The sequence below is a fragment of the Dermacentor silvarum genome, chromosome 9 (assembly GCF_013339745.2).
Source record: "Dermacentor silvarum isolate Dsil-2018 chromosome 9, BIME_Dsil_1.4, whole genome shotgun sequence".
Lineage (NCBI taxonomy): Eukaryota > Metazoa > Arthropoda > Arachnida > Ixodida > Ixodidae > Dermacentor > Dermacentor silvarum.
In genome coordinates this window covers 49450195-49468405 of record NC_051162.1, presented here as the reverse complement: position 1 = coordinate 49468405, position 18211 = coordinate 49450195, and the positions used below count along the sequence as shown (strand labels likewise).

Below are 18211 nucleotides of genomic sequence, written 5' to 3'. Positions count from 1 at the left end.
AACCCGGGCAACGTTGCTGTATCGTATGATCGGTCTTGGATGACTCGCGGGCACAGTTCGCACATCGGTGTCGGCGCCGTCATTGAACTTTTTACCAGACTTGTGCTGGACTACGTTGTGCTGAGCAACTTTTGTGCCGGTTGTCAGCGTGGACCAAAAGTTGGCAACCCTTCATACGAAGAATGGAAAGCCAGCCATGAGTGCCAGAAAAATACGGATAAGAAGGCTGGTAAAATGGGGGTGGAGGCTGGCCTCACTTTATTCAACAGATCGCTGGAAAAGGACAGTCTAAGATACACAACTGTGCTGTCAGACGGTGACAGCCGTACTTTCTTGGCCCTAAACGAGGTCAAAGTATATGGCGACATCGAAGTTGACAAAGAGGATTGTGTCAACCATGTCCATAAGAGGATGGGGACAGCACTACGCAATGCCCTGTCAAAGCACAAGGGGCCTGGCTCAGAGCCATTTAGTGGAAGAGGAAGGTTGACTGGAGATTTGGTCAACAAATTGAACTCTTATGGATGGGATCTGAAGTCCCACACTGGTGACATTGAAGCCATGGAGAAGGCCGTGATGGCAAGCTACTATCACGTAACATCAAATGATGTCACCTCAAATCATAGCCTTTGTCCAGAAGGTCCCGATTCCTGGTGCCGGCAAAATGCTGCAAAGGCCAAAGGCTAACCTGTGCCGAAGCACCACTACAATTTACCGACTCATGTCAGCAAGGCGTTACTGCCAATTTACCAACAGCTCTCTAACAAGATGCTGCTTGAACGTTGCCGGCGAGGCAAAACACAGAACAACAACAAAAACCTGCACTCGCTAATACGGGCGCTCGCACCGAAGGAGCGGCACTTCTTCAGCGTTGAGGCTGCTGTGGCGGAAACAGTGACAAAATTCAATGCTGGCTGCAGGAGAACCTCGGCAAGCATTCTGCAAGAACTCTGGATGAACCCTGGCCAAAAGTATATGCAGCGCATGGCGGAAAAAGACCGACGCCGATCAGCCGCATCTGAACAGAAGAGTGCATCGGCAGAACATGTGCAGTGCTTATTCAAAAAGCGCCACAGAGGTGCTGATGCCCAAACCGACTATGCCCCAGGAGCCTACTAATGTTTTGGGAGTGTGTATGTGTACACATTTGTGACTCTTCACAAATAAACGTCACATTTGTTTGTTTTCTTGATTTTCTCGAAATACTAATTTTGCACACCCAGCAAGACATTTGCTGTGATATATCAGTAGCCACCATAGATATAACGTTAATTTTTTTTTGCAGCATGAGCTACCTGTTTGGAGCGCCCAACATAGGAAACAGTTTTTCAAGTTTCTTTGTTTTTAAGTTTTTAAAATTTGTCTTTTGTGTGACTAATGCATGGCCATGTTCAAAACAATAGAGTTCAGTGTACCATAAAGTAAGAAATATTGATCCAATCATAAAAGTGCTTCCTATGTTGTGAAGCTTGTGCTTTCTGCTATTGGTCCATATGTCATTTGTCTATTTTTGTGCAGTGGTTATTTTTATATTGTAGTAAGAACAAAACATTGTTTTCTTAATTACATAATGAACCTACAGAAAAAATATCTGCATTTTTAGAATCAAAAGAAGAAAATAAACAAGCATGCAACTTTTATCAAGTTTGGTTCAGAAATAAGTAATGATAATTTTAATTACCACATCCCCCCTTAATTGTGGTAACGGCTGTTCATTATTCTAAAACTATTCGATATTCGATTCGCTTCTGGCAGTATTCGATTCAGTCTCAAAAAGCATTATTTGCACATTCCTACTCGACTACTTTTTTTTTTTTCAATTTTCCAAAAATTATAGTTTGACAATTTTCGGGAGTGTTTCAGAGCTGCCTGCCAAGAAAACAATTTTCAGTTAAAAAAACTGGTCCTTGGCCATACTTCGAAGGCTGAAAAACAGTACTGGTGCACCTGAAAACATCAAACTCTAATATGGGCGCTTTTCTTCAGATGTCGAATGTAACTCTTCCTGCACAACATGCACAAACACACAGCTACACATGCAAAAAGAGAACACTTGCAGCTAGCTACTAATCCTCTTGATATTTTCGCAAAGGAGCAGCCCTTCGTCTGAGCGCTACCTTCACCTTGTGTCTCGTTAATCGCACTAGAGTGCATCATGCTCAAATCATATTCATGTATTCACTTGGTTGGCCTCCACAGCACTACTGGTGGATGGGATACCATCAGCTCGTGAAGTGACGGGCTGCCCGTAGAGCCTCTTCCAAGAGGTGGTCAAGCACGGGAGCACACAGCACCTGTTCCTGGGCCGCCCTAAACTTTTCCAGCAGTTCGGCGTCGTGCTCGAGGAGCCTTTTCTCCACTTCAGAGATGTAGCCCCCTGTGACACAAACAGGACGGCACAAGAGTGACATTTTTATATGACTACACGTGCCTACTTATTCGGTCAAACCTCGATTGAATGAAATTGGCGATGTAGCATAATATTTTCAGTTCCCGATCTTGGTTCCATTGAAAATCATGCATCTTTTTCCGGGATTCATCGAAGTACCGTATTTACTCGAACCTAACGCGCACTTTTTTTTCGATAAAACAGGTCCACAAATTGCATGTGCGTTAGAATCGAGTACGACCCTAAATCTGCATTACCATATAGCCGTCAGCATTTCAAAATGGCCGCCTCGCATGCGCTTCGAGCCTAGCTACACTGCCTAGCTGCCGTAGCTTCCTCCATGTGCTGGAGTACACATGCTTAGGCATTATTATACAGTCTGTCTTGCCGTTTTCTGCGTCTGCTCTATCAGCATGAAGTGCTGATAGAGCAGACGCACTAATGATGCCACATTTAAAAGGAAAGTGATCATGTGTGCAGAGACTGACAGAAATTGGGCCGGATCATGGCCGTTCGAAAAATCCGAAAATTGCGTGCGGGACTGGCGCAAACAGAAGGAGAGGATTTTCGCCAGCAAAGCAACCCGGAAGGGTTTCAGTGGACCGAAGCAGGACGTATTCTGCGACAATCTACTCCCGCGATACGATCGCCTTGGCCCTATCTTGACAGCGATCTGCGACGAGGAAAGTCCGCCGTGCGCAGTGTTTTCGCCACTTATAGGTCGCGGTGAAGCGAGAGGCATGCTAGCACGAAGGTCAATTCGTTCGCCGCACCTCATCACTCCAGCATTTTAACAGCAAGTTTCCACAGTCAACGAGCGAGATGTGTTCATGTTTGCTTGTGCGCGCGTGACACCGTGCTTGTTAATTTATTTAGTAAGCGAATGTTTGCAAGTTTATATGGCCAATAAAACTGCTATCCTTACTTCGTATAGCAGTCTACTAATCTGCTATCGCAATCGATGCTTCGCCTTTCGGGCGAAACTGCAACTTTTTTTATTAATCGCAACTTTAGTGCATCGGGAGGAAATCTGTTTTTCCAAACGAGAGAAAGTTTTAGTTCTGTATGAAAGCTTGAGCTGCGCGGTACTGTAAAGGATCTTTTTTTTTGTGTGTGGTCACGGAAAACAGGTGCATGTTACAATTGAGGGCGCCTTAGAATCGAGTAAATACGGTAGCTTTATGACACGCTTCTGATTTAACAAAGTTTTTGGCCATATCAAGCACGTAATTGGAATCTGTAGGGCTGCTAAATCTATCAAAAAAGCAATAAAAATGCCGGCCGAAGCCGAAGTAATTTGCACGCATGTTTCCGCACGAAACGATTTGAGTGGCACAAACGCCGTCAAAGCGTGCGCACCGGAGAGCATCACCACGGCACTATCTGTTCAGGCTGCACGTGCGCGGCAGCTTGGGTTAATCTGAGAGCTCGATTCCTTCACTGAAGAAGAAGGGGGGGGGGGGGGGGTAGGTAGGAGACTTGCCCACACCTACCTTCTTACCCTAGCGCGCATCTGCTCCTCTACCCTGGCCGTGGCCACGCATGGCTGCGGATGTGGCTAAGTGCATACACAGGCCACGCACCATATCTTGGAGGCAATCTCTGGCAAGTGCAAGGACCTCGCCGAGATGGCTTGTGCCTTAACACAAGCTGTGTTTATGTGCATCTCGTGCTGGATGTTGTATAATCTCAAGTTTCCGAGACACAGTGAAGCAAGAGGTCACCTGAAGCACTTGCTCCCTGCTGCCAGTGCTTGTTATCACACTAGTGTTGTGACAGCGAGTGTTCGCGGTCATCGAGTGAGATCTGTTTATATTTGCCTGTACACACCCTGCCTGTGTTAATTTAATCCGCAAGCAAACACGCACTGAAATTTATAGAGCCGATAAGCTACTGTCACGGAGCGGCATATTTTCGAATGGTTTGGACGCTGATTAACGACACGCCGAATTACGAGCGTCAAAAACGTGGGCTCCTGGCTGTGCAGCGTATAATTTATTCGACATCGACACGCCGAATTACGGGCGTCAAAAGCGTCGTGGCCACTCGGGGTGCCATCTCGATTCCAGACGCGACACGCCGATTACGGACCCCGAAGTGTGCATGTACGGCCACGTGGTAGTGCCGGGCTCGACCTTGGCCCTTGACATTGGGAGAGAGGAGAATCTGTGGTTCTTCGTCCATGGTGAAAGGGACGCGGCCAAGATTGTTGGGAGCTAAGAGCCCTGAATTCGGAGAACTCTACATAGCGGCAGTTTCCCTACATAGGGAACTAGGGAAAGGAGAGGCTATTTAAGCGCATGATTTGGGCCCTGCTGATTAGTCTAGAAGCTGAACCTATGCGCTACTGAGAAGCCGTTGGGGGGCTAGCGCCGTCCCATATCGCCTGGGCCGCCTGGCCACGTCGGAACTCTGAGGAACTTGTTGACGTACGAGACGTCAAACCAGCGTCTGCAACGAAGCTCACAGTAGTTCACCTCAAGTTAGCTCAACCTGCTTGAGGGAAGTCGTCAGATCTAGTCTCCCGGGAACCCCAGCTCAGCAATTCGCATCCACCTCGACAAGATCGGACCGCCAGCCTTCTTCGGGAAAGCTTTGTGCACCGACTTCCACGGTTTATGGACTTGCTGCTGCTGCCCGGCAATGCGTATGACATCGTTTGTTTTCTTTTGAACGTTGATTTCTTTTGAACTTTGTTTAGTGAAATGCTGTTAGGTGTTATTCTTGTATATTTGATCCGCGCCATGTTTCATTTTAATATCTACTGTTCATTGCTCGTATTTATTTGTCTTCATCATTGTGTTATATGAAGTTCAGGTGTGTTAGTCTGTCTTGTGTTTTCTTTATTATTGTACTTTATTAATCTGTGTATATTTATCAGCCGATAAATATCTTGTTTTTTTGTTTACTCCCGACTCTGACTCTTTTCACTGTGCTCGCTTGCGTACGGAACGACCAACCAGCTTGTCTACCCCGTCGATCGACTTCGCGCCGACGACGAATCGGGGACAGCTGTGACAGCTACGAACCTTATTTCGTGTAGTTATGTCTTTGCTATCGCCATTAATGCGTTGCCTTTAGGGCGAAACTGGGACTATTTTTTTCTCAAGGAAGACAAATATCTTAAAAGCATCTTAAAAAATACCCTGAACACACACCTTTATCCTAGCCACAGCTGCAAAGAATGATTTGCCACCATCAATCACCATCAGAACGCCCAACCACCATCACTATCGCCAACATGGCGTCGATCGGAACTTCCGAGTATCGATTTAAGGGGGGACGCGGGTTCGAGAATGGTAAAAAACCGCCCAAAAGTTGATTTTTGGAAAAACACATTTTAGGAATGTTTGGGCCTTCAAGCAGCTGCCCTCAAATTATTAACCCCGATTTCGATCGGTAAATAGGAAAAAATCAGCTTTCGAAACGCCACGGGAACTGCGAAACGACCTGCAGCAGGCAAAATTTGTTCAAAATTCCCGCGCGCGCCGCGGGAGCAGCCGTCAGCCGACCGCCGCCATCTTGGGCTTGTTTTGTAGCTCTTTTCCTTGTGAGCATTTTGCGCCAGCTCAATATTGGCGCCGCTCAAGCTGGACGATCGCTCTCGCCGCTTTTCCGATGGGTGCTTCCGGGCCTCTGATTGGGCGGAGCGCGCGCGCGCAAGGCGAGCCCCCCGTCTTGCGCCTCCCATTGGCTGGCGCAGCCTGAGACGGCCATTTTGCTTTTTATTTTTGTTTTGCATGCGCTGCCGTATCTCCTCCGTAGCTCCCGGTTTCTCACGGTCGTCTGCTACGTTTGTGTTCACGCGGCTCACGCACAGTCTTTTCCTTTTGCACTCGTCTAAAGATAACGCGTTAATCTTACGGAAAGAAACGAAAGCGTCCATGGAACGCACAGCTGAAGATCGCGGACGAAGGCGCTCTACCCGAACGGCCGGAACCACTGCGTCCGAAGCGGCACATCTAACGTCGCCGTTGATTCTACTGGGCATAGCTACGGCCCATCTGATGTCATTGGATCGTCAGCCAGCGCGTCCAGCGGCACCCAAGACTGTGTTGATATGACATACTATTCAGCGCAAGACCGCGTTGATATGGCGTACTATTCAGTGCGCTGCCCGAACGGTCAGCACGTGCGGAACGGCCGGAACCACCTGTTGCGTCTGAAGCGGCACATTAACGTCGCCGTTGATTCTACTGGGCATAGCTGCGGCCCATCTGATGTCATTGGATCGTCAGCCAGTGCGTCCAGCGGCATCCAAGACCGCGTTGATACGGCTTACTACAGTCGAATCCCGGCACAACGAAGTCCGCTTCAACGAAATTTTCACCACAACGAAGTTTTTTTCATTCCCCGTCGATGTCACATAGAACATAATGCATTGAAATTCCCTCCAAAACGGCAGCTCACCGAAACCCCTAAAACTCTTTTTTCATGCCTTAGCAAACCATCGACCTTCATAGCGTAAACACACAGAAACTTGAGCTGCTCGGGCTGCAATGTAAACAAAACAAAGCCGCCATGCCGCGTTAGTGATGGCGATGCAACGTACCCGTATGGAGGAGCATCCGAGCTCCGAAGAAACGTTTTGGGTCATATTTGTTAGAAAAATAATATGCCTATAAATTACATACACGCATCAATTTTATTTTTTATAGTATGTCTAATTATTAATGTTCTATAACGTTTCGTGAGAATTTCACGGTGTACAACACCAATTAAAAAGTTGCGGTTGCGAGGTCAAATCCCGGTAGGGTGCGCCAAGGCGTTCACGCGATGCACACTTGACAACAAGCGATTGCACGCCAGTTGGTCATTGTCTCCCGAAGGTGTCAAATCGGTATTCGGAGAAGCATGTCGCCGCCGAACAAAGAAGCGGAAGTTTTTGTCGCTGGAAGAGAAGGCTAAAGTTATCGCCCAGGCTGAAGGCGGAAAGAGAAAGTCAGTCATCGCGGAAGAATTTGGGATTCCGGCGAGCTCCCTTTCTACTATACTGAAGTGCAAGGACGCTATAGTGAAAGCGCTAGCTTCCGGGACGTCGGCGAAACACAAGAAAGTGACTCAGCCGGTGCACGAGGACTTGGACAAGGCAGTATACACCTGGTTTGTGGAGACGCGGGCCAAGAAGATCGCTCTTAGTGGTGATATTGTGCGACAAAAAGCACTGAATTATGCCTGCTTGCTAGGCATAGATGACTTTAAGGCCAGTGTAGGTTGGCTGAACAGATTCAAGTCGCGTCACAGCATCATCGGCAAAGTTTTGTGCGATGAAGCCGCTTCGGCGGATAGTGACGGCGCCGCTGCGTGGATGTCAGCTAGCCTCGCAGGCATCTTGAATGACTACTCACCGTCGGATATTTACAATGCAGATGAGACCGGACTCCTTTACGAAATGCTACCCACCAGGACCCTGGATTTTAAGGGGCTGCGCTGCCACGGAGGCAAGCACAGTAAGAAGCGAATAACCGTGCTCCTGTGCGCCAACATGGACGGTTCGGACAAGCGGACGCTGTTGGTCATCGGCAAAAGTGCCAAACCCCGCTGCTTCAAAGGAAACCGGAGCCTTCCCGTGAAGTACATGGCTAACACTCGGGCGTGGATGACCCGGGCTATTTTCGGAGAGTGGGTCCAGACTTTCGACCGGGACATGGGCAGGCAAGGCCGAAAGGTTTGTCTACTCTTAGACAATTGTTCCGCCCACATCATAGAGGACGACGCCGAGCTGGAAAACGTGCAGTCAAAGTTTTTCCCACCGAACTGCACCTCCATCATTCAACCCCTCGACCAAGGGGTCATCCAGAGCGTCAAGCGGGCCTACCGTGAGCGCCTCATTCAAAGGCTGCTTCTAAATACGCAGTTGGGCCGCGAAACAAAAGTGGACCTGTTTATGGCGCTCCAAATGATTGCCGCTTCGTGGTGCGCAACGAGAAGCGCCATAATCAGCAATTGTTTCCGCCATGCTGGGTTCAGCGCACAGGCTACCGAGACTTCGGACTCTGAAAACGAAGATATAGATGGAGACGGGTCGCCGTCTGATGAAGTCGAAGCCGCGTGGGCAGCCCTGCTGGAAAGTGGAGATGTGCCCGCCGGTGTACATCCAGACGAGTACATCCAAGCTGACTCGTGCGTGGTGGTGCGCGAGGAAATGACCGACGAAGACATCCTGAACAGCGTCCGGGAAGACTGTGTTTCGTCGGACGAAGATGACGCAGCCGCGCAACGTGAGCCCGGACAACCGACTACATCGCAGGTAAGGACGCATTCGACACGATCAGGTGTTCCATCGGGACCACGGACAACGATCAGGCAATGGCTTTGCTGGCGGCATGCGAGAACCTCGTTGTGCCATCGCTTGGCAGGAAGCGGAAGCAAGCTAAGCTGACTGATTTTTGGCATTAAAGATTGCTTTTTGCGTCAGCGAGTCACGTGTCACCTATGTATTTGAATAATCTCGCGACAACGAATTTCCGTGACAACGAAATTTTTCGCGCTCCCCGTCAATTTCGTTGTAGCGGGATTCGACTGTATTCAGTGGGTGAGTCAGCTGAGCGCACGAGAAGTGCGGCGATCTTGAAAGAGTGCCTGGCATCATAGTGCGCAACGGAGCGGAAATTCAAGCTGCTAGTCGCAAAAGTTTCGGAAGTCACAAAATGAGCATCTAGACAGTAGTGCTACCAAGGCTAGGCTTTCAAAACGGCACAACTCAGCAAAGAACCCTGCATGCCCTGGCATGCTGTAGAGTGAAGTGTTGTTGAATGAAAATAATCAATTTTGGTCATTCAATAAATATTCCATAAGTGCGTGCTCTTGACTTGAACATAGTGTAAGTTTATTTGTCTATGGAAAGGCTACTTTATCATAAAATTTTTGTATTCATTTAGCTTGCAGGCCACTGGAACGGACACATGAAGTGGTAAATGTAGTTTCTCATGCTGGTTTGGGGGCAGTACATGGCTTTATGAAAAGCTTTTCCCATTTTTCTGGCAGGGTACAGTCATAAATTTAGTATAGTAATTATTGTGAAAAATAGAGCTACAAAATGATGTCATTAATATTGCTGCAGCTGGATTCTAGAAAAAGTTGCAGCTCTCTAAACTTCAAATGCGTTTTTCTCAGTTCGATGTTTTTAGAAACCGCACTCAGTCTTACGGGGCTTTTTTTTTATGATGTTGTGGAGTGACACTTGTGTATTCGTAATGAAATGTTTTAGGGGGTGATGCTATTTTTGTTACTCTAGCATCATTTTATAAATTAGAATCAAAAGTAACAGTGAGTGAAAATAAGAAAAATATATTCACATTCAATGTTGGTCTCCTTTCTTACCTTTATAATGCTTTCAAACAAATAAAAATAGCATCACCCCCCAGAGCAAGTCTTTGGCATTAAAGTCATGCTCTAACTTCTTGTCTTTGACAAGGATAAATTGCCAAAGGATAAATTGCCAAAAAGCCCCGTAAAAAGTACTCATGAAATTTATTTTCAGATTTTAATACTTTCTGAACTAGAGTAGAATTATAGATTTGAAATCAGCGTGAAAAATTGATCTAAACAGTGAAGTTTAGTTAAGATAGAACCAAAACTGAAGAAGAAGTTTTTAGAACCCCCGTCCCCCCTTAATTGCGGTTTCTGCGTCCATTTGCTTTTTCAAAAGTGAAGAAAACACATCTGTGGCACACCATGCTGTTCGTCAAACGGCGACTTAACGAAAATGGTATGTGCTAACCGGCACGCATTCTAGCACACTATGCCATAAGCAGTCAGTCTGTACATTGTGTTCAATGGGGCTCAGCCGGGGAACTATAGCAATTACATTTTAAGGGGGGAGGAGGGGATGTGTAAAAATCTTTGCCGTACGGGTACTTTTCCCCGTGTTTCTTGGCAGAGGTGCTGCCACCTTTAGGACTTACAAGCTGAAATTTGTTTCAGCACACACGCACGCCAAACGTGAGTTTTCTCTCTGTCGGCACATTGATTTCAATAGCGCTGTCTTAGCTTGTTTATCAGACAGGTAATTACGCGGTTTCGGTTGCGCCGCGTGATCGCAACGGAGGCGCGCCAAACGTGAGTTTTCTCTCTGTCGGCACTTCTTGCAGGGGCGGCGGAAGATTTCTATCTTGATTGGCGCTGTCTTATTAGTTTTTGCGCCGCTCACGAGGTTTCTCGCTCTCTTTGCGGCAACGCGCTACGCGGTTTCGGTTGCGCCGCGTGATCGAACGGAGGCGCGCCAAACGCGAGTTTTCTCTCTGCCGGCACTCTCTTGCAGGGGCGGCGGAAGTTGATTTCTATCTTGTTTAGCTTGTTTATCAGCGCCGCTCAGAGGTTCCGCTTCTTTGCGGCAACACGCTTACGCGGTTTCGGTTGCGCCGCGTGATCGCAACGGAGGCGCGCAAACGCGAGTCGCCGGCACTCTCTTGCAGGGGCGGCGGAAGTGATTTCTATCTTGATTAGCGCTGTCTTAGCTTGTTTATCAGCGCGCTCATGGGTATTCTCGCTCTCTTTGCGGCACGCGCTTAGCGGTTTCGGTTGCGCCGCGTGATCGCAACGAGGCGCGCCAACATGGTTTTCTCTCTGTCGGCACTCTCTTGCAGGGGCGGCGGAAGTTGATTTCTGGGGCGCTGTCTTAGCTTGTTTATACTCATGAGGTATTCTCGCTCTCTTTGCGGCAACGCGCTACGCGGTGTTTGGTTGCCCAGATGCCTAATCTATATCAAGACAGTGTTTTCTCTCTGTCGGCAGCAGGGGCGGCGGAAGTTTTTTTTTTAGTGCCTTGTTTATCTTATATTCTCGCTCTCTTTGCGGCATTTTTTCGGTTGCGCCGCGTGACTCAATCATTTTTACTCAACATGACATGCATGTAACTTGTGTTTGACTGCATAGAGCCATGCAGTAATTGTGAAGTAATTAAATAATGGAAAAATAATGAACATTTCAAGGACTGTCTTGATGTGCAGCACAGTTCATGGATCACAGCAAACAAACTGGATCAAAATCGGTCCAGCCATTGTTGTGCTATGCTTTCCACGAGCGAGGTGACCGACCAAAAAAAACACTATTGAGAAAACGAGCTGCAAAGTTTTGCAAGCAGTGCAGGTTTATTAAACGCATCAGGGCGGTAATTTTTGGCATCAGTGCTGTCAAGCATCTTCTTGCACCTTTGCCTCTTCGTTTGGTGGGCTTTGAAAATTTAATAGCCTGGCTAGTACATCAAATTGAACTTCCGTTCAGTTGCGGACATCGCGCGACGGGAGTCGCGCACGCTGCATGCTCGCGATTCTGCCGTCACCGCTGACGCGAAACGCGGCTCGAGGCGCGTCTGAATGGTGCGCCGTTCGGGCGACTATTTGTCCGGTGAATTTTCGGTTATTACACTGTAGCTCGTCGACGGTTGGGGCTCGCTCAGAGGCGGCGTGTTCATGTCGCACGATGCATCAAACTAAGTACACCGTCTTCGCCGGCGATGGTGACCTTCGACCCGCGTCGATACGATCTCGGCTGGTTCGCGCGGCCGTATGCCGAGGCGCGGGAGCTTCCGTTGGCGCGTCTTCCGTCGACTGCGTTATCGGTACCGATGGCACAGGGCGATTGTCGGTTTCGCTGCTTGAGTCACACGGTGCAAGATAGCGCGGCACGTAATCCACGGTGCAAGGTAGCGCGGCATGTTCAGTCGGGTGCTCCTCCGCTAATCGCCGTACTTTTCTCGCCGTAGGAGGCTTGCGCTTCCGTATTCCGAAGACGTGCTTCGTCCAAACTTTCTTCTCCAACAAGCGACGATCCTTAACTAAACTGGGCGCTCTCAGAAATCCGAATTCTGCGTGTCAAGTGAAGACGCCGGCATGGTTTGCGAAGCGAACAACTGCGGTAGCCATCTTGCCCGCTGCCGCAGCAGTAACCAATGGGAAGACGCCATTCAGCACGGCAGCCAATCGCAGGCCCGCTTTCATCGGAGGGCCCGTGTGACTACCTCTAGCAGACCCGCGATTCTTTTGTGTTTGTGCGTTTGTTACAAGATGGCGAAGACCGACGAATTGAGAAGCGGAACGGCGAAACTTTGAGCTTTCGAACGATACCAAGATGGCGGCGCTCGGTGGCGGGAAATACGAGATATGGCTCCGTGAACTGCGGTGATTTTGCGCGATTTAAAGCTGTTTTTTCGCCCTGCGCACTGACAAATTAATTTTTTTCGGGCACTTTTAATGCGTTTCCAGCCAAATCATTTTGATACAGCGTAGATTAGGCGTTGCAGATACCGAAATGCGGGGTTTCCAAAAACCGATTTTTCTCGTGATTTTCGCGATCTGATCCCCGCGTCCCCCCTTAACCGCAACTATGGTATAAGCGGGTATATATCAACGAGGTTTTACTGTACATCATTGCAGTCACCACGAAACAGGAAGCACTGTATTTAATGTACTTCGGCAGGAAATTTCTCAATATTTGTACAACTGTGATCATGCCACTGAGATTCAACTGTAGCTGAAGAAGTGCTGTATGTGAGCCGTTAAAAAGTGGTGAGTCAAACGAAAATTGTACCTTTGCCAAAATCTGTGAAACGTCCATGGCAACGTACCAGTAGGCGAAGGGAAAGTTTGCCCGCTTACCTGCCTTGCCCACAGTCTGTCCCAGGGCCAGCAAGAAGACTACTTTCAGGATCCACGTCTCAGGACTGCCATCCAGGTGCGGAGAAAAGTGGTACGGCAGCCAGTAGTCGCCACGCTCTTGCCACAGACGACTGCCACAGTCCCTGACAGCTGCATCTTCACTGCACGGACATCACAGACAGATCAGTTCATAGTGTTTAGAGGGGCACCAAAGAGAAAAAGAGAAACACAAATCAATTTAGAGTCATAAAATATTCTTTCAAATCTCTATGTTCATTATTTTGTGGAAACAGGTCATTATTAAAAATGGAAATGAAGGTCACACTTTAATTTATCGCATTTTGTGCCAGATGCATTTTGTACCAGGGCCAGTACATCACTGTGACGTCACAGATTTCATATTTAGTTTTTCACATTTGACCTGTTGTGGTTCAGTAAAAGTTCATGAAACTTTCGAAATTCAATGTTCAGATTTTACTAGAATAAAATGCAGTAAATCTTTAGCGATAGAAACCTAACAACCTAGGCCAAAGAAAACGCCATCGACATCCATGACATAATGGCGAGCTGCTGTGGCAACTTCAAGGCAGTGTCACCACCCTGTCTTTAATTTTAGTGCCTTTTCTAGCCACAAGCCTCTTCTTACGACGAAAATGCATTCTTGTGGTATTTTAGAAGAAAAAATGTCGCAGTTTCACCCGAAAGGCGAAGCATCAATTGCGATAGCAACTTAGTAGAGAGCTGTACGGAGTAAGGATAGTTTTGTCAGCTGTATAAACTTGGACAAGCAGCAGCACCAGCAACGCGCAGAACTGTTGTCGACGCCGTCGGCGTTTTGCCCGCGTTCACTCCAAACATGCGCAGCGTTGGTGACTGTTGCCAGGGCCTCTGGGGGCGGCTCGGAGGTTTTCGACAAGATCAGAACGAGAAACTCGTCGAGCAGCGTCAGAAGTCTTTACCACCTTCTCGCCTCGCAACGTTTTTATATACAGTAAAAGCTCGATGATACGATCACGGCTAATACGAATGTCCGGATGATACGAATTTTTCTGTGGTCCCGGCCGAGCCCCATTACTTTGCAACGTGCTAGAGAACGGTTGTTACGAATCGATTTTCAGCCTGCGTCGGTTGATACGAATAAACGCCGCCCCACCGACGGCGGCGAAAGAGAACAGCGCGCAGTCACGCGCTTTCTCTCCTCTTTTGGTGCGGAGGCGCGGCGCCGGACAGCGCGGACTCCGCGACTGGGCGCGAAGAGTTTGAAGCGGTGGCGCTTCAAGAAATAAATACTTTTTACGTACACGTGCCTGAGTGAGTTCACCTCTGACTCTTTAATTTAGCTACAGTCGAATCTCGTTAATTCGAACACGCTTATTTCGAACATACCGCGCACCGACAATGCTCTTAGCAGCGCGCCAAATAACGCGGCGGCGCCTCCGACCGGCATTGCTCCGACACCGCCATAGAGCAAAAGCTCAGGAGAGACCCCTCAATGCCGCGCGCGAAGGAACGGGGGAAAAAAAAAAGAACCCGCGGCGGAAATTTCCCCCTCTCTGAAATTGCAAGGTCGCCATTTCTGCATCGCGCCGGAACAAGCGTGTACGTGCCGACTAGAGTGTTCTAGACAACCGTATTCTAGCACACACTAGTGCCGACGTATCAGCCACGCGGATAAAATGGCAGTGAACCCTTCTTCTCTATTTTCTAGTCACATGTTGACCTTGCACGCTGCGGCAGCAGCGCAGAGAAAAGCAGCGGCGGAGGCACTTTCGGGCCAACGAAACTGCCACGCCCGCAAACGCTCGCTTCCCGATAACGGCAGAAAACGAAACTTCAGGGGGTGGCTAAAATAAGCTGGCGCCAGCACGGCGGCGGGCGCGCACGGAGATGTGCGCACGGATTCGAAGGTGAGAGAGCTACGAGGGAGTTGAGAGGGAGGGCGAGGGGAGCCACCGAAGCGGCGGAGTTGACGCGGCCAAATCCGCTTCCCTGCCGCCCTCCTCCCTCACCTTCGACGGTCTCCGCGCGCACCCGTGTGCCGGCGCCGCCCGCTCGCTCCCTGAAGCTTCGTTTTCTGTCGTTATCGGGAAGCGACCGTTAGCCGGCGTGGGCAGTTTCGTGGCCCGCGCTTGCTATGCGCTTGCGCGCTGCGATATTTCACGACTCGCACCGTTCGTGCATCGTGCTATAGTGCACGAATACTTCAAAAATACGTCCTTTAAATTCGAACAAATTTTCGGGCCCCTTCGAGTTCGAATTATCGAGATTCGACAGTAGTTTTAATTGTGTTTCGATGATACGAATTTCGGCTAATACGAATATTTTTCGTGACCCCGTGAGATTCGTATCATCGAGCTTTTACTGTAAATACGCATTTTGCACCGCAGCTAAATGCCGCCTCCCCTCCCTCCCTCCCGTCCCCCCACAGTCATTTGCGCGACGAAAAAAGTCGCGTTTGCTCTCTATATATGGCGATTGTAAAGGAGGAAAGAGACGCTCAATTCTGCAGCCCTTCAGGGAGCACGACATAGAACGCGCGTTAGCTCTCCATCGTGCGTTTGCTCACCGTGAACGCGCGTCCCTCGCGCCCTTTCACTCGCACATACAGCGTCCAGCGCAAGGCGACGATTTCATCGCCGTTGACGTCATACGGAACCTCACGGTGACAGCGACGTTAACGGCAGAAATCCTCTTTGAGTGTCAATATAATTGCTATTGCAATAAAATTTACTAGTACAGCTCAAACCATTTATCTCTTTAGTGTGCCTTTAACATCCTATAGCAACCCAGAGGGCTTGAGAGACGCCACGCAAGGAAGCCTTTGGATCAATTTTCACCACTCCAGCTTCTCTAATTGGCTTTCTCCACCCAAACATTCCTTTCTTCACCCAAACGTCTGTTCGGTTCTGAGAATAAATCACTTATTGTTTATATTGTGGGCTTGTGCCTGCACGCCAGCTCGAGCGCTCCTCGAGACACGGCCCAGATGCTCTCAGGTTGCCAGTCGTGCAAATGGAGCTGTCGCTACATGATGTGCCATGAACAATCAGCTTTCACATGAGCTGTCAGTGAAAACGCCTCTGGAGACATCCTAACCCTTTACGCGTGGGCCACGCATGTGCGTCGATACCGTGACAGCCCAATGACGTCAACGCATTTCGTCGACTGCCTGTATAATAGCTATCACAGAAGAACCAGTAGGCGACTGTACTGGACCAAAAGATGAGAGCAGAAACAGAAACGGCCCCACGTTGATGTTCTCCCACCAAAGCTCTCCACATAATGCTAGCACGTCCCTCCCACGAAAAGATTCGTGCAAGGGCCGGTTAACGACAACCTTGTCATACCTGTGTCCCGTGAGTACCGTAATGTGGCACAGCCTCCTCCAGGCATCCATGCTGTCCTTATTGTCGGGGCAGTCCACAAAGTCGGCCAAGAGACGCAAGCACTCGATCACGCTCTCCTCTCCTTGCTCTGCACGTAATGAAAAAGTGATCATGAAAGCGACCTAATAATGAAAACCAGTCTATTAGGTATACTAGCAGACAAACTTTTTCTGCCTGTGAAAGAAAGGATGCAGAAGTGGGCATCTCGCGCTATGTAGAACTGTACTCTCATTCAAGATTCTTTGACATGAAAAACAGAAGGTCATCCTTTATTTACTACAGCATGTAGTCTGAAAATAGATGTAGAGATGTACAGTACAGCTCGTTAATTTGACCCTTGTTAATTCGGGAAATCGGATAATTCGGCCTCGCCCTCTGGCACTGACCAGCGTATTCATTACTCAATACAGTCAAACTCTCGCTAATTCAGACGTTCTTGGCAGCACATCAGTTCATTCGGACAACTTTCGGAGCTCGGCGAGCGAGGAACGCCGCAAATGAGCAACGACACTAGCGTCCAACTGAAACAAAGCGGCGGAGTCCGCATCGCCATAGTCATCATCAGAAATCTTATGCCAAAACGCTTCGTACTTTTTCTGCCTTTAACGCCTTTATTCTTGCGCTTACCACCGCACATAACACCGCGTTGGCCGCGGGCCTTCATACAGTCGAGTCCTGCTACAACGAAATTCACGGGACACACGAAAAATTTCGTTGTGGCAGAACTTCGTTGACGCGAAATTAGTAGGTATATACGTACGCCAAACGGCAAAGCCGCAAACGAAACCGAAACCATCGTCTGGGAAATCTTTGTGATGGCATGGGGGCAAAGGTTAAGACGTACCGAAGGCGGTCCGGTCAATAAAGTGTCAATCAACTTCACGAGAGATTGCATTTTACGCCCCTGTTACAGCATTTTTCGCACATTGCGGCAGACGCATAACTCAACGCGCGTGCCCAGCCGATCGCAAAACACTCATTTTGTGGCACATGCACCGTCGCAACGAAGCGGTTTGAATTATCACAATTTCATTGCATATTTATGAAAAAGTCGGCAAACTTGGCAAGCTTGCGCTTACTGGAAGTTTTATTTCCAGAAGTAGGCCAGCCTGGATTTCTTGCACTTCACGGCAAGTGAAGGCGTTACACGAGTCTCACAGTGTGATGTTTTTTGTCACCGATCTCGGGGCGTGCGGGTGTTAGAAGAGATGGAGAAGGAAGACGGGATGGCGACACAGCAAACGAGGATTTAATATGTACAGGGATGGTGAACTCACGCGGCACACAACACTAAAACCGAAAGTCAAAACTAAAGGCACGCGAAACTAGACATAACTCAACAAAAAATACTTGCTCAATACAAAATACAAATCTCTGACTAAATGCCAAAACTACCCGAAAATAATCTATCTCTGTCTCGGAGCCTAACTCCGTCTTAGAGTTTCTACGTCAGTCTGAGCGCTGACTCGTCAAAGTCTGACCACCTTGGCCCCGGCCTAACTGCGTCGTAAACAAAACGTGATCGTCTCTTACGGATCGTCGTCTTGAAGTTCTTGTCGCACACTTGTCGGGCTCGTCGGAAGCGTTGAAAGTGCCGTAGGTGCCGACGCCTCGCCGACGCCTTTTGTCGGCGGTGAGCTCGTCGGCTCGTCGGTGATGAGCTCGTCAGCTCATCAGCGATGGCGTTCGGCGTTGCTTAGGCCCATCTGGATAGGCCTAGCGTCTGGATGCGTCGCTACCTCTTCATGAGTGCCGACGTGGCGTCCCGTGGAGAATCGAACGTGCCGGTCTGCCGTAGAAGGGGGATCCTCTCTGGGGTGCCCGGTCCTGCCGTGAGA

At 48.9% G+C, this 18211-nt stretch overlaps 1 protein-coding gene across 1 annotated transcript in view; it reads right to left on the bottom strand.

Annotated features, from left to right (window-relative positions):
* Positions 1-719: 719 nt before the first annotated feature.
* The window catches only part of LOC119465229 (uncharacterized), a 36055-nt gene continuing 18563 nt past the window's right edge, over positions 720-18211 (bottom strand). Inside the window, exons 3-5 of the mRNA XM_037726026.2 lie at positions 16335-16461; positions 12988-13148; positions 720-2377 (exon numbers count right to left, since the gene is read on the bottom strand). Coding sequence (XP_037581954.2) covers positions 2223-2377; positions 12988-13148; positions 16335-16461 — 443 coding nt within the window. The 3' untranslated portion in view covers positions 720-2222. The remainder of the gene's footprint in view (positions 2378-12987; positions 13149-16334; positions 16462-18211) is intronic.